The sequence below is a fragment of the Colletotrichum graminicola genome (assembly GCF_000149035.1).
Source record: "Colletotrichum graminicola M1.001 genomic scaffold supercont1.60, whole genome shotgun sequence".
NCBI lineage: Eukaryota > Fungi > Ascomycota > Sordariomycetes > Glomerellales > Glomerellaceae > Colletotrichum > Colletotrichum graminicola.
The window spans coordinates 193,181-208,897 of NW_007361064.1; the positions used below are offsets into that span (position 1 = coordinate 193,181).

The 15,717-nt window shown below is 50.4% G+C and overlaps 4 protein-coding genes across 4 annotated transcripts; 1 reads left to right on the forward strand and 3 right to left on the reverse strand.

The window, feature by feature from the left end:
- Positions 1–1,640: 1,640 nt before the first annotated feature.
- GLRG_10428 (thioredoxin) lies at positions 1,641–2,888 on the reverse strand (the record flags this gene model as incomplete). Its single annotated transcript, XM_008101113.1, has 3 exons — positions 1,641–1,985; positions 2,052–2,599; positions 2,813–2,888. 3 exons carry the CDS (start codon positions 2,886–2,888, stop codon positions 1,641–1,643), a joined length of 969 nt encoding a protein of 322 aa, XP_008099304.1.
- Positions 2,889–3,557: 669 nt separating this feature from the next.
- On the reverse strand, positions 3,558–4,217 carry GLRG_10429 (uncharacterized protein; the record flags this gene model as incomplete). Its single annotated transcript, XM_008101114.1, has 2 exons — positions 3,558–3,652; positions 3,728–4,217. 2 exons carry the CDS (start codon positions 4,215–4,217, stop codon positions 3,558–3,560), a joined length of 585 nt encoding a protein of 194 aa, XP_008099305.1.
- Positions 4,218–8,397: 4,180 nt separating this feature from the next.
- GLRG_10430 (uncharacterized protein) lies at positions 8,398–9,567 on the reverse strand (the record flags this gene model as incomplete). Its single annotated transcript, XM_008101115.1, has 2 exons — positions 8,398–9,269; positions 9,357–9,567. 2 exons carry the CDS (start codon positions 9,565–9,567, stop codon positions 8,398–8,400), a joined length of 1,083 nt encoding a protein of 360 aa, XP_008099306.1.
- A 3,708-nt stretch (positions 9,568–13,275) lies between these two features.
- GLRG_10431 (uncharacterized protein) lies at positions 13,276–15,112 on the forward strand (the record flags this gene model as incomplete). Its single annotated transcript, XM_008101116.1, has 2 exons — positions 13,276–13,933; positions 14,475–15,112. The coding sequence occupies 2 exons, from the start codon at positions 13,276–13,278 to the stop codon at positions 15,110–15,112; spliced, it is 1,296 nt and encodes a 431-aa protein (XP_008099307.1).
- Between the last annotated feature and the right edge of the window lie 605 nt (positions 15,113–15,717).

The window sequence follows — 15,717 nt, forward strand, 5'->3', positions numbered from 1 at the left end:
GCAGAGGGGGCGCGGCTAAGGCGCCCAGGCGCTGGCTTGGAGAGGGGGGGGGGGGGCAAGTCGGGGAGATGGTAGCATCGGGAAAGTGGGCAGTGGAAAGGGGAGCTCGCCGAGGAAAACAGACAACGGACGAGGGAGGGGAGAAGAGTGGGAGAAGGGGTTCGCAACAGGGGCACCGTAGGAGCTCGGGCTTTCGTGAGTACAGGGTTTAAAGTCGTTTGTTTGAGGCATCTGGGATCGCGGACGGCACAAATGCGGACCATACAGCTTGGTTTAAGCATATTGCGCTGCCTCTTGGCGTTTCCTTCAGACTTCCTTGTCGCCAGCCTAGGTACATACCGGTAGTAGGTAGGTTAAAACACTCAATACGGGAGGGGAGGCTTCACTGAGCACTTGACAGCGTTGCGTGCCCGTCTAGTTCTAATCTCCCGCCCGTGTTGTCTGTGTCCTACCTCATGCGCGGACCCATTGAACAAGACCCCTTTGGTGGCTTTTTGGTAACCGGCATTACGGATACACCGGTAGTATCTAGTTTATTCTGCCCTTGTCGATATATCGATGTATGTCTCCCCCCATGTTGCATTGTTGTTGCATACGGATTACCCAGGGCTATGTAATAAGGTGTACGGATACTCCGTACGTAGTACAACATGTGCTCGATGCCCACACTGAGTAAGCGGTGAGGGGAATCTCGACTCACAGAAGGGGGTGTCTTCATTTGTTGCTCGCAAGCCTCTTACTGGACTTTGGGTTGTGACCGGGATCCTGTCGTCTAGTGGGCTCCAGTCCGACGTCCCCTGCGTCGCACACTGAGTGCAGAATTATGGGGACCGGGCGTCAGCCACCAGGGGCTTCATATGCACAGACCAGGCCCGGCAACATGGCCGACGCAGCGACGACGACCGCGGAACCTGCCGCGACTGTCCAAAAGTCGCTCGGCATAATATTCGTCCGTTTGTTCTAGGGCTCTTGGGGAATCCACTCTGTGCACCCGTGCGCTGAGCCGCTCTGTACCGTGATATAAAAATGAAATTTTCGGTCGCGGTTCTTGCAGAGACTTCTTTTTTCCTCTTTTTTTTTTCTTCGTGCGGCTGGCACGACTCTTTACAGTTTCCCCTGTTGCTGGAATTCCTAAGTCAGTGAATTCATGGCGTCAGTCGTGCCCCAGATCGAATTTAATTGCAGCCGGCCTTGTCCTTCATTGATCCTTTCTGCCCCAACGGGTTGGATCGCGTTCGTCAGGCCGGACATACTCAGAACTTATGAATCCTTTAAATGGATGATGGGTGGATGGAACGTGCAACGCGATGGCGGCGTATGAATATGACCTTCGTGATGATGAGCCGTACATCCTCAGATCTAGGTCAAAATGGCCCATCAATTATCAGCGTCAACCCCGAGTTATTGACGTCCGCAATGTGCGGAAGTCACGTTGACGTCCGGCATGGTTTGATCTCGTGCCACGGAAATAACTGAGACACCATTACTGCTGAGGTTTTGTTTGTTGGGTTTTACTGAGCCTAGTAACGGCCGGCAACATCTATGACTATCGCTCTATTCATGATTCTCGTCGCATTGGGTCGTGCGAGCAATGTTTTTTCATCGCCGGCCGATCAGATCTTGTAGAGTACCGCCGACTTCTACTCGCCGGCCTCATCGCCAATCTTCTCCAGCTTGCCCATCTCTCTCTTCTCTCCCGACTCGCCAATGAGGCGCACGCGGTCGAGGCGGACCTTCTCGCCTTCGCCGTCGCCCTTGGTGACGTAGATGATCAGGCTGGTGATGTTCTGAAACTTGACGAAACGCAGACCAATGTTGGCGGTGCCGTCGGCGTTCCAGTCCTTCTCGGTAAGCTCGATGGCTTGCGTGGGAGGGGTATCGTCAGCTTCGCTAAAATCGAGGTTGTGCGGCTTGTTCGTGTAGAGGTGGATGGTACCAGGGCGCATCGGGGCCTCGTCGTCGTCGGCAGGAGGAAGAGAGGTGAGCTGTGTACCGTCTCTGTCAGCAATTTTGTAATTCACATGAGGCGGGTGTATGGATGTATATCATACCTGAAGTGTGTGCAGCTTCAGCATGGCCTGGAAGGGCATGAACAGGAGGAGCTGGTCGTCGGCGCCACTCTCAACCCAATCCTTCACACCCTCCTTCTTGGCCAGCGCACTGGGCTTCGACATGTCGAAGAGGACGCGAACTGGGCCGAAGTCCTCATCGGCATTGAGCAGCTCACAGCCTCTAGCCTCGACTTGATCGGTAATGTCGCTGTAGCCGCGAGGCAGCTCTACGCCTCTCCATGATCCACCGCCCGAGCTGCCGGAAGCCTCGCCAGATCCGGAGCCGCCCTCAGAAACCTCCTTGGCCAACTTCTTAACTACCTCCTGGAGCTTGCGGGGGTCGGCACCTTGAACCTTTTCAAGGGTCTTGCCCTCGCGGAAGATCATGAAAGTGGGGAGAGAGGTAATGTTGTAGGCGGAGGCGATCTCTTTCTGGGCCTCGACATCGATCTTGACGAAAGTTACGACATTCTTGCGGGACAGCGACGACGAGAGCTGTTCGTAGAGGGGCGCAATGGCCTTGCAGGGACCGCACCAGTCTGCATAGACTGGAAACACATTTGTCAGCAAGCCAGGCCGATCATTGAGTGGTGAAATAACTGGCAGAATGGGGTCCCAATGATGCGCCAAGGTAGTCACAGATGAGGAGTCGAGCGACGGCGAAATTGCGACCAGAAAGAATACCCAGTGGCATCGTTGGTGCCATCTGGGCAAGGAAGGGCAGGGATGTAGAGGTTTCAGTTGACCAAGGTGGTACTTACAGTCCGCAACGACTATGCGGGAGCTCGACAAGAGCGTCTGGAACTCCGTCGGCGACTTGATGTGAACCGTAGACATCTTTGCGGTTCCGAGGATCGCAGGGCCTAGTCGGTGTGGTGTGTGTGTGGAACAGAAAGAATGAGGGAAGAGTACAATTGCGATGATGGAATCCAGGAGAAAGCTGCCCCGCGACGACACACACTAGGCAGGCAGGCAGGCAGGCAAGCAGGCAGGCAGGCACGGGCTGGGTGATCTCTGACAGGAGCTTACCTAGATACCCCGCACCATGCCTATCTGGGACTAGTTCTATTTGTCACTGTTGTACGTTCCACCAAGGCAAACAATCTGCTTTCAACGTGATACCTATTCAATTGGTATGGTGATTATTCCATTAGGTACTCCATACCTGCATTGACCTGGCCACGTAGCCCCCCTTAATTGAACACGCGATGGCTTTGAATCTATTACTTTCCAAAGTAGCGGTCCTCTGTGCAGAAAGGAAACCAGGAATGCGCCAAGACGATACAGAGCCCTTACAGAGGATAAAATGAGGTGCTTCTATCAAAGCTTTGACAACAACAGTACAGAGATTGATCAAAGTCAACTAACCCAGGGTATAAAGATGCCATACTTTTAAAAAATCAAAGAACATGCCACTGCATGCTTTCTAAACTCCAACAGAAGGGAACTTTGAGCAGATTAATAGGTGGCAAGATTCATTGTGAAAGTACCTTGAATCCTCTTGGCTCACCAGTCGTACACTCTGCCTGTCATAATACCTCCGTTGTAGGTGTAAATGAGACAACCGACCTGTACCTTGCCACCAACACCGCCATTGTGGCCTATACTCTCCAAGCATTAGACGATACATCTCTGCTAAGAGCATCAGAAAGCGGGAAGAATAAGTCTATACTCACACAACAAGTAGTTATCCCGCATCAAGTCATGGCAGTTGAGTGACGCACTAACATGCCCCAGGGGCCGCCGGATCGCCTGATTCTCAACTTCCGTCTGGCATCCCGCTGCCCACTCAACCTTGTAGTGGTGGCGTCCCCCATTTGCGTCTTGAAACTCCACACGTTGAGACTCCATCCCAGGTTCGAGATAGCCGCCTTTTCCTCTTAGAAGATCACAAAAGGTGGAAACGCCCTTCTCTTGCTTCTCAGAGTCGATGGGGTCGTGGGGGCTGTAATCTGCCTCCAGATTGCAGATTCTGGCCTGCGCCTCTAGGGGGGTGATGCCTGGCGCTCTGGTGCGAGATGGTATGCCAGAAGCTTCGGATGTGGGAGAGGGAGCGTCTGAAACTTTCCGGGCCGATGCTGAGACGTAGAAGGCAGGTTCTCCGGCCGCAAGGCCTGCTATCAGAGCAACAGCCGTAGTGGAATGATTCAGGGTAAAGATCAACATTATGTTCCTGGTTAGATGACTGAAAAGAGCAAAGACAGACAGTAAGGGAATTTGAAGGCAATATGACAAGAAAATGTTCTCAGTTGCCAGAGCTGGGTATATAAATGACCTGCCAAGGTGGCGTGCTCGGATCAATGCGGGCAGTGACTTTGAGGGCATGCTCAGATGCAGAGCGTATTGCAGTCGCAGGCCAACGCAAACAATTGATTGGAAAAGACCAAACAAGCGCCCTAGCCGCAGCCAGGGTCGTACATAACACCCTGGATGAAGACAAGCCCATCAGACCCAGTCTTAAGATTCACTTTGCTGTCGTTCGGGCCAAACAGGTCAAGTAAAGTAGTTTGCCATGTCAACCAACCATAGTGGTTGGTCTCTTCTCCTCAATTCTTTGTTTTAAAAGTATCCGTTTTGTCTCTTCAAAGTCGTACATAAACAATACCCTGGCTCGAGTGACATTCAAAGGTCGAGATACGCAAGCGCTATCTCTCGGTTCTGCATCATCGTTACTACGAGTCACTCAGTGTGGCAATAATCAGGCACAGCCATTACAGGTTGTCATCACACCAACCAGTAGTAAATTTGTAGCTGCAACGACGGGATCGTGTTATCTGCAAACATATCTGAAAACGATGTATGCTACTAAACGGTTGGATTACTCTAGGTATATCATCCAAGGCTTGTTTTTGCCCACTTGTATCTTCTCCTCTAGCATTGAGAATTGTACAGGGATGATAAGACAAGACAAGGTGATGATTAAATATCTAGAAGTAGTCTCAGTCACCTTTGTCTGCCAAATCACATAGATGCTCTTTATTGATTGAGTAGCCTTCAAGACTTAGCTTGTGAGAATTGCGACTCCCTTTCTGAATGCTGAACTATTTTCCGTTCTCCTCCATGCTGACCGCATATCAGGAATTCTGAAGCTGCGTCACTTAGCGTGAAATGATAATTCCAACTTGTGTTGGCTGTGTTCGATAATAGCCTAGGCCAAAGCAGTGTTAAGCTGCTTGTGTTGCTGACCACAGCCATATTGCTGTTTTGAAGAAGGCAGTATATTTGGAAGAATTTGCAGCCGTGTTCAGATCAGTAAGGATCAGATCTTCTCTGATCCCGTATCAGAAGCTGAAGTACCCACAGATGTAAGCTCGTCACTGGTCCACGTGAGATAGAGGAATCTGATTTTTGCTCTTCTTCTATTTGGAGCTTGAATGGGAATCATAGTTCCAGTATCAAAGGGCCTTCAGCCTTTAGCTCTGAACTAGCCGCTGTATAACCTTATGGAATGTTGAAAGGTGTCCCCTTTGTAACCCCAGCTCTAAGCCGCGCAATCGCCTTTTCAACTTAAAAGGAGTCTCAGGGCGAAATGATTAGGCAGAAACGTGTAAGTCACATTTGTTACATGGAATTTTCAGGTATATAGAGCTAGATATAAGCCAGTTCATCCAAAGCACAGAGTAAAAATATCACTGAGCATATATCGAATCAAGCTGCCAGCATCTCTATGCATTTTTATCTGAGCAGGGGCCTAGGTAGGTGCAAGAGTTAGCCATTCGCCCGTTTCAAAGCAATAGCACTTCAACATTGAATCAACTGAAGACCCTGATGGAGCTAGCCTTGCGGTGAGTTAAAAAGATAAAAATGAATACACACATAAGTTCAAACTATGACAGGAAAGCTAAGAAGTGAGAGACCTCTTTGAGATGGCAGGACTTTGTGCCCCTTCATACAACCACTTCACATCCAGTCCATGAGACCCTTTAACTTACCCAAAGCAGATGAACTCACATCAATCAGCTTCAAACTTTGGACAAGGAGATTGGTTCATACTTTCATCCACCTATCCGGTCACGCTTTCTTTCCGTCCATCTCATCTCGCCCCAACAGCCGCACTATTGAGGCTTCTCATCTGGAATGAGGAGCAACCAGATAAGCGGTCCGCCATAGTCTTCTCGAAACAAAAAAGAAGTAAATGAAGCTGAAAAGATTTGACATTCTTGTTGAACCTTAACAGAAAACAACCACCTGTTCGAGTTCGCCTACGCCAACCGCACAAGCCATCGATACCCCCGCGCCAAAGCCTCATGACGACTTCAGGTGCCGTACCGGATGGAACAGATCGCCAGACAGCTCAAAAACATGTAAATGCAATGGAAAATTTCTGGAATGCCTTACGCGGCATCCCAACGCCCGTTGATCCCGCCAAGATCAGTGAGAATGAGATCAAACCCCTCCATTTTGTGTCGTGAGGGTTTGGATGGTTATCAATGAATTTCATCGCAGATCTCGAAATTCCGGCCACCTCTTTCCCTATATCTTGTCAACTTTCACCCGAAGTCCGTCATATTATTTGAAAGAGGTCTGTCTCTGCCCTCTGGACGAATCTACGAACCGAAGCCATACAATGACTGGATCATGTACGACCCCCGACCAGCCCAGTCCTACCAACACTGCCCCCCTTCCTCGTCATGATAGAAGCCTCTAAAGAGGCCTATAAGGTCTGCATAGCAAACGGCTCATTGCATTTCGGTTACTATAGCAACCCGAGACCTGGACCGATGCGTAGCATCTGGTACAACGACGAGTAGGATGTTGTCGCAAAAACGACGCCGTTAATCGCAAGCAGCAATTAACGCCTAATATGTCCTGTGACAGATGTGGTTTACCTCCACACCTTTGATCAATGGAACAGCCTTGGTCTCTTCGACGTCAAAAGAGTTTGCATCAGCAAAGAGATAGAGTTGAACAGAGAGCACTGCGAGCGTGTTCTCGGCAATCTGGACTGTAATCGTGTTATCTTCGCCTACTACCCCTTGGGTACCCCTACCGAAGGGCAACTGACCGAGACATTTCCTGTCTTCCGATCGATTTGCAGTGAAGACGAAGCTGTTACTGTAGAAGACGTTGACCCCGAGGATTGGGAAGAGGGCCTTGAGTAGACTTGGAGAGAGAATAAGGCCTTTATCAACGACTGCTGGGAGAGTGAGAACTTAGGCAAGTCCATAGAGTTTGAGGCGGTTGAAGTATTCTGAAAGGCTCGCAAATCCTGATCGCTTAGAAGTCAGAGGATGGTGAGGAAAAAAGAACATGAATACGGACCGGCTTAGATCAATGGGCTACAACGCGTCTGGGATATTCTAGTGGCTCTTGTGACCAGGATGCTTTTGCTATGCTTTTCCTAGGTAACTAGGCTTACTAAAAGTGGCAGAATATCATAAAGAACTGTTCCAGGAAGCGACCTAGAATAAGATGCCACCGCTGGCAAAATTCTCGGCCACTGGAACAACTAGCAGCTCGAACATATATTCCTTCAAGGAATTCATTCAGCATCGTGAGATACGTCGTGGGTACTCAGTAACATGATTGATTGAGAATTAGCAACCGCGTGTTTGTTGTAGGTCTCACCTCTTGTGGGTGATTTCTTAGCAACAACTTCTGATCTTTTACAGTCTTGAAATGCCAATAGGCTGGAGAACCTTGACAGAAGACAATATAAGCCCGAAATTAACGAAAACAGCCTATCGATGAAATGTGACCATGGTTTCTGAGAGCCACAAGAGTCTGTTCAATTTGTTTGCGGTCACATATTGGAGTAGGTGAAGCATTCACCAGTATGACCCCCTTACGGTATTCGACTTTGACACCTTTTGGAATTGGCTAACCAGAACTCACATGCTCCTTACCTTTTACTCTTTTATTTGGCCTTGCTTAATCCTGAGACTCAACTGCCTTATAAAGCTTTTATTACCATACAAGGCAGCTCATAAGGATTCGCATACGGATCTTGGCACTAAGAATTCGAGATAGCCATAGTTTACTTGATGAGTTATTAGAGAATGAAGCAGAAGCCCTGGAACGGAGAGTTTCACGAATACTCAATACCTGGTCATGACAATGTTTGTTGGTGAACGTGGAGAGAGGGAGAGCGCAGAGAACCAAACGAGGACAAGTAGCTGGCCCTGGAGATACAAGACACCTGGCACGATAGACAGGTTAGGGGTCGAGATAAGGAGAAGAAAAGCAAGAGAGCCGATCCTATACTTAGTCGGCGACATGTTACTATGCTAGCTTGCGGGGAGAAACAGAACCCAACGCCCCTACTCCCAGTGTCTGCCTAGATATGATACACGCTAAAAGCCTAAGAATATCTGGAATCTTGTCGATGCCGGAGCATGTTGACAGCCTAGTCAAAGTAGCTCGGGCGAGCTCGTACCATTTCCATGCCGGTGAATTTGGGAACGCGACCGGGTGTCAGGCGCTTCACCTCGGTGACATGCTCCCTGCTAATCTGCTCAACAACGCGCTTCACGTCACCCCAGGCTGCGACGTTTCCTATCTCGTTCGACAGCTCCTTAGGGTAGTCGTGCGCGCCAATGGGGTCATCTGTTCCCAGGGGGAAAAGCTTGGCCGGAAGGCGGGGGCTCGTCAGACACGAGCGGATATCCCACTCCATGGTTTGCATAAGAATGATCTCCTTGCAGGAGGTAAAGTGGTCAAGGATTAGGTCCATCTTGGAGGTGATGTCGCCCTTGCTCATGAATCTCGTGTGGGGGAACGCGACACGGACGATGCGCGACATGTCGAGGTTGGTCCATGCACGGGGCTCCTCGCGGACAAAGAGGATGTCCTCTGTATAGTTGAACCAGAGGCCCTTGTATGCACCGCCGAAGAGGCCGAATTCGAAGCCGCCGGCCTCGAGGAAGGCGCGATTGGCCTCCTTGCAGGCGAGGCGTAGCTTGGGCGTCTTGTGAGCGGTGACGCTCATCTCGGCAAGGCCTGAGGCCTGCCGAATCGCGACGGCCGCGTTAGGGCCGCCGTTGGGGTTCGGGGCGGTAGCGCGCAGAACACGAGAGAGGTGGCCATCGCCCATAGACAGGTCGAAGACGCGACCAGTAGGAAGAGCGAGCTTCCAGATCTTCATGCGGATCTCGACTGGGAAGTTCCTGAACTGGGAGAACTTGGGGGTCTTGGGACGCAGGTGGCGAGACAGCTTGGACTCTGGGAGAGCGACGCCAATGTAGGACGAGAAGGCGGCTTTGATGGTGTCTCGCTCATCTGCTTGGGTGATGTCAGTACTTGGGTGATGGTTTCTTGGAAAATGGCAAGGACGCATGCACTGGTAACGGCATGAGGCGGTCTTACTCTCGATCTGCTTAAGCTTTTCTTTTAGCTCGCTATTCTCCTGGATAACGGAGTCCAGACGGGTCTGGAGAGCCGACGTGGACTGAGGCGGGGCGTTGGCCACCTCGGCGGCGATGGCGGCGCGGACGTAACCCTGTATCGAGTTCATCAGGGCACTAGTGGCCGCGGCCAGCGGATCGGCGGGTGAGCTGTCCGCCATGATGGCATCCATGGGGTGGCCTGTATGAGGATGAGCAAACAGGACATTGAGAAGATTGGGAGCGAATGAGATATGTACCGGGGCGGTGAGATGGAAATGGAACGTAATAGTATGAGATGTTATGCCACGGGCATTTGACTGCGTGGGCGATGCCGAAGGCGCTTTGGTGATGAAGATGCTGCTGAGGTGCCAAGGCCAAGCAAAGACAGGCTATAGCCCGCGACACGATGAGATGGGCAGTCAACGAGAGATACAGGACCGACGTGTGCGGCCAGGTACCTAGGCAAGAAGTACGAGATGGTCCAAAAAAGCGATCGGGCGTGGGTGATGGAACCGTCTGCCTGCCCACCTGTAGTCGCGCGACGGGAATTGGACGTTCCACCGTCTGGGCTGACAAAGGCAGAAGGCGAGAGGTGAAGTCAAAATTGGGAGGTGAAGGTAGGAGAGATGTCACAGAGCCAGCGCCACCACCTCAGGGTTGGGAGGCAAGGAAGGCAGATGGACGGAGACGAACGGACGGGCAGAGAGCGCTGTCTGTGGTGCTGTCAATTGGTTCGGTAGGTTGGAGGAAGGAACGGTGTTTCGGTCGCCCCTTCCTCGTTGTTCTGACCGACCCCCCCAAGCGGCAAGTACCCCGCAGGTACCCAAGGTTTTATCCGTACATGTCTTCCTTCCGACAGTGCATAGTCAATATTTCCGAATATACAGCTACTGTAGGTACCTGAGGTAGTTAGATACCTACCTTCCCTAAGCTTGGCGAGCAAACAGGCTCTAGGAGAGCCCCTGTCAGGTGCAGCGGGAGCAAGGGCCGTCAGCCAAGGGTACACGCGAGGTGGTGGAGTCAGTGGATGGCCGGGAGCGATCCATGGCAACGCACAGACCTTTGGTTCGGGCGGTTTTCTCCCCATCAACTGAAGCAGACGAGGACTGATTCTGTTACTCAAGGTACATGGGTACGTACATAGGTACATAGGTAGTTAGGTAGGTAGGTAGATGAATGAGGCAATCGTATCAAGGCGGGTATTCAAAAGGGACCTCTCCGTTGGGAAGCCACGCCCAAGAAGGAAGCACGCGGTGTGAGAGTCCGGCAGACAACCCACCTATATATGTCCGAGGAGCCCTTAAGAGCCAAGTAGGAGGCAAACGCCGAACCACCAGGCATGTGCGTGCATTGGATCCTAGCAGCCCAAGTGGCTCCTAGCCGCTTTGAGAGACATGCCCTCTGACAAGCGTCCGGGGTGGTTGATCAAAAGAAACCGACAACCTGACTCCAGTCGTCGCTTATCTGCTTCCCGTACTCCGTACCTATCTCACTTCATCTACGGATGCATCTTTTTCAATCTTTACGCACGCTACTAACCGGTCACGCTATGCTCGATGAAACATGACATGCAAGTGTCCGCGCGTCCACACACCCACCGAGGATGCCAGACCGGTGGCCGTTGATGAATCCACTGACAAACGGAGCCGAGACTCTTGAACAATACGAGCTGTAATAAAGGTGACACAACCGTTGCTGGATAAAACCCCCCGTGGAGGAAACACACTCATATCAATGCTTGCTTGCTTCTTCTTCTTCTTCAAGAAGGCTGATTTCAGGGGACTCCACGCGCTGTCGGATGACCTTTTGGGCCGAGATCTTGTCGAGTTCCGATGGATTGCTCGAGTTCGGCCGAACGTGCCTTATACTTGTTTGAGCCGACAGACATAGCGGCCGCCAGAACATGATCACCATAGGCATGTTTCATTGTTCCTTTGCATGGCCCGTTATCGCCCTATTTAATGAACTGAAGCATCTCGTTCTCAGGTAGCTTCTAGGTCCAAACATGTATCCCATCCTCGGGCTGTCCCCTCTAGCACCAGTCAATGCGATCGAGGGCGATCTCGTTGAGGTTAACATCAGCAACCTTTAACAATAGGCCGGTGGGGACCAATAATAAGAGACAGGGATTAACTCGACAGGTTCGTAACCTAGCTCTCCACTATAGCGCTGCTTGTTCAGGCCGTAGATATTTTTTAAAGCGTTTGGAACACACTGTAGTGGTGGCCTGTCAATCATGGGAGTTGAACAACACTAAGAAGGCTGATCCAGAAGATCATAGAGGCCGTGAAAGTCTGTCACAATAGCTTCATAGCTTCATACAGCACTTGCCAGATAGATGATCATGTGCCATATCACGTGCTGTTTAACACATCACTCGTATCACTTGCCTATAGATAGGATTCTTCCTTTATATCTTTACTTTCATAGTAATAAGCCTTTCTTAATCCTATTCTTATATGCCCTGCCATATGCTTTAACTTATAACAAAGTCTCTACAATAGTAGTTTCCCGCTTAGAAAACCTAACGGTTTCGCGGGGCTTTAAATAGGAAGAATGCCAAAAGGCGTGATAAGCTTACATAGAACCCATCTTCAGGATTGTTAGAGCCCCAAGTCAGGAATTAGCTACAAAATTCAAAAAGAACAAGATATCTACTGCTATACAATGGAGCTGTTCCCAGATAATTAACAGCTAAGATGGGCCCCAGAAGGACGATACAATTCAGGGGCGTGGAACCCTCACAAAGCTCTTTGTTAAATTCAAGATTTCAAGGATGACTGTCACCATTTCTCAGCCAGTTTTCAAGGCTAATAAGGCCATCAGATGCTGTGGTAGGATTTAGAGCCATCACTGCCCTTTACAAACAAAACAGATTGTCACGTAACGTTATCTCGACAAGGTAACATACTCAACCAAGTCATCCAAAACGCCCTTATAGCAGGAGCGCACCTTAGCTTTAATAAGCACAACACAAATAAAAGATAATATTGCAGTAAAGGATTCTAAGAAGATAAAAGTAGTTATACTATGTTAGTCTTTCCTTTAACCTTATATCTACGTCATAGCAGGTTAAATAACCAACTTAACAAAGACTTCCAAGTAGTCTGCTAGGTAGGGATAGACAATCAAACCACCCAAGATGTTCCAGTCTTTAAGAAAAGAAAGACAGTCACCAAAGGCTCGCTTCGTATGTATTAACTAGGTAGGTTACTCTAGCTGGCCGGAAGGCTTCCGATGGGGCAAGAGAGGCCGGCCAGCAAAGAAAATTGCGTCTCCTTCCGAGTTTGCAGCTTGGGAATTGACATCTATTTCGTCGTCCATCCAGGAGCCTCGAAAGAGCCTGACGAGGAACGTGAGCATGGTTTACTACTGGGGAATTACTCTAAGCCTTGAACTTTCTATGATGAAGGGTCTTCATCTCATCTGACCTAAGGTTGATAGCTTTGAAAACGGCTCTTTCCTCTTTAATCTCACCAGTAAGGTACTCTTCACTTTCCCTATCCATACAAGTGCCTCAATGGTAGCTCAGTGAGATGAGGTGAAGTATACACAATACAAGACATGGATGGCTACTTGTTTACATGAATACACATCAGGCACTCAAAAACAATTGCCGAACAGTCATGCTAAAAATTTGCTGACTTCACATTTGGAGCAGCAGACTTTTTGATATTGCTTTCCTCGTACCTTCAACTGCACAAAATCTTCCTTTACCATCCCCTTTACTCACAAAAACCCTTCCCTCATTCACATCTTGCATTACCACGCTTTGCCTTTTATCCTGCTTTTTTGCTTTGAACATTACTAAGTATGTGTTTTATTCTTTCGCTACCATTACGCCTGTTAACAATATTTCAGATCCCTTTCATCTGCGCATCTGACCACCAACACTCACCATGGCTTCTCTGTCGTGGGCTCAGATTGCTGCAAAGCACCACAAGCCTAGCTCTCTAGGCCGTCACAACTCGGGTGATGGCTCATTCCGGGACGAGATACCAAGACCAGCGCTTCCGCTTCCCGTCCTAACCGCTGCTGACTTCCCTTCCCTCGTTGAGAGTGAGGACAAGGACGGGCACAGAGAGGAGCAGAAGTATTCTGTCACCACCACCACGCCGAGGGCTAAGAGCCCTTGCACTGGATCTGTCCACGGCTCATGGGGTGACTTCAATGGGGAAAGTAATCTATCTCCTTCCCCCTCCAAGAAGGAGAGCCCCCCCTCGACATCGCCAACTTGTCTCTCGCCTACCACATCTTCCGCAACTGCAGCCACAGCCGACGACGTGGACGAAGATATGGTCGGCAATAGAAAAGGTCACAAAGCCGCCAAAATGGCCGCGGAGGAAGTGGCAAGACAGGCTCGACTCCCGGCCTCCCTTGAGCTTGTCGCTTCTGTCTCTTCGTCTCCGGCTGAGAACAACAAAATCGTCGCTGCGGCGGCTCCGCTGCCGAGACACAAGCACGATGAGAAACGAGATGAGGAGCACGGCGAGAAGCGCGATGAGAGTGAGGAGCCTGGCATGAATGCCGTACTTATCTCCAACGGCGAAGAGGCCGGTGACGCGTCGTCTGAGGCTTCGTCCCACATCGACATCGCTGCTGCTGCCGAATCTGCCCAGGGAGACGCTAACCACCGAAGAGTCTTCCGGGCCTCTCTCGAGAGCGGACGCCTGCCCAACTTTGAGAAAGACGGTCGCATTGGGCAAGTTTTCAGGAATGAGCGGTCAATCTATAGAGAATATGGTTTCGCTAACGTTCATATTACAGCCTTTTCTACTCGACCAAGACTTACAATTGCGCCATCACCCTTCGCGACGGAAAAGTTCTCTCGGCCCATCGTGAGATACTAGTTTCTGAGTCGACATACCTTGCAAAGAACCTTTCCCCACCCAACAAGGTAAGACTGCCCTATCCTGTTTCCCACTCATTGTGTGTGTTGACTTGACTCACGTTTTGATAAAGGTTGGAGTCACTCACCACAAGCTTGATGACTTTGACGTCTCGATGATGAGTGTCGTGATCTTCTGGGTGTACATGGGCGGTAAGTGCTCTTGCGGACCATATTCGACCTGGAATAATCTCTAATCCGACTCAACAGAGCTTGGTGGCCATCGACCGGACCCATCGGACATGTGGAGCAGCACTTACATCCTGAACAATGTCATGTTCTACCGTCCCGCCATGCTTCTCGGCGTCAAGTCTCTGATGAAGTACCAGATCGGAAATGTCCTTGAGGCAGCCAGCTCCCTGCGCGATGCCCTAGATGGCCGCTTCTTTTACTACAAGTTCGGAAACTGTAAGAAGCTGGCTAGCTTCGAGGTTCCCTTGCGCATGGCGCACATTCACCTGTACACGCAGAATGTGGAGGAGGAGTTTGCGGATGAGACTCGCGAGATGAAGATCGCTCTGGCGAAGCTCACCCTCATTGTCCTCCCGTTCCTCCGTCGCCAGTACGGTTTCACCAACAACCTACAGAAGATTTGGGAGGCTCTTCCGTTTCCGTGGCGCTCGGAGATGGAGGACTTCTACCACGAAGGACTCTTGCCCGACTTCCCCAAGTGCTTCGACAACAATCTGCAGTGGGTCGAAGAGAAAACCGATGATGACCATTTCGGACCTCGAACCGTTAGCTCTGCCTCTTCCAGAACCTCCGGCATGCCGTACTCTCAGGCTTCGATCGGCGAGATGACCCGTCGCCTAACCATGGCTGGATTCGACTCTGGCTACCGCCTTTGACTTTGCATTTCGACGACGGGATATCAAACCTTGGATGATCGACCTGTTGGATGATTGCAAAATCAGACGCTATTCAAGACTTTCTTGGTCTTTTGGGGTCCAGATGAGCCTCTTTTATTGGCAACACCTTGCTTTTGACGTTGCGAACGGCCAACGGACGGGGACTCGGCTACACCCCAGCTCTATTGGGCACCTTGTCCTACTTTCTTTCATTTGTTATTACGGACGACTATTGCAGGAACCTAACTTTCGACTCAATCCACGTTTTGTCTTAAAGGCATCGGTGGATGAACGACTGGCTCATGTTACTACTCCATCAGGGCTTACATGCGTCGGCCCTGTGGGACTGATGCATGAGACACAGATGGACGAGAGCTTCGAGCATCTCTGGTTTTTCTTTCTTGTTTTACTTTCGGCTCACGATGGACATGTGAATGGAACGGGTTACCCGAACCACCGAATCCCATATGCTGGACCCCGTGGGACTGGCATTAAAGGAGGAAGGATGGACAACGGTATTATCCAGGCCCTTGGCATCAGGGCTTCCTGTATTTTTCTATTCTTGGAAGTGGTGGACACATGGAGTCACAGGGAAGATACACTCT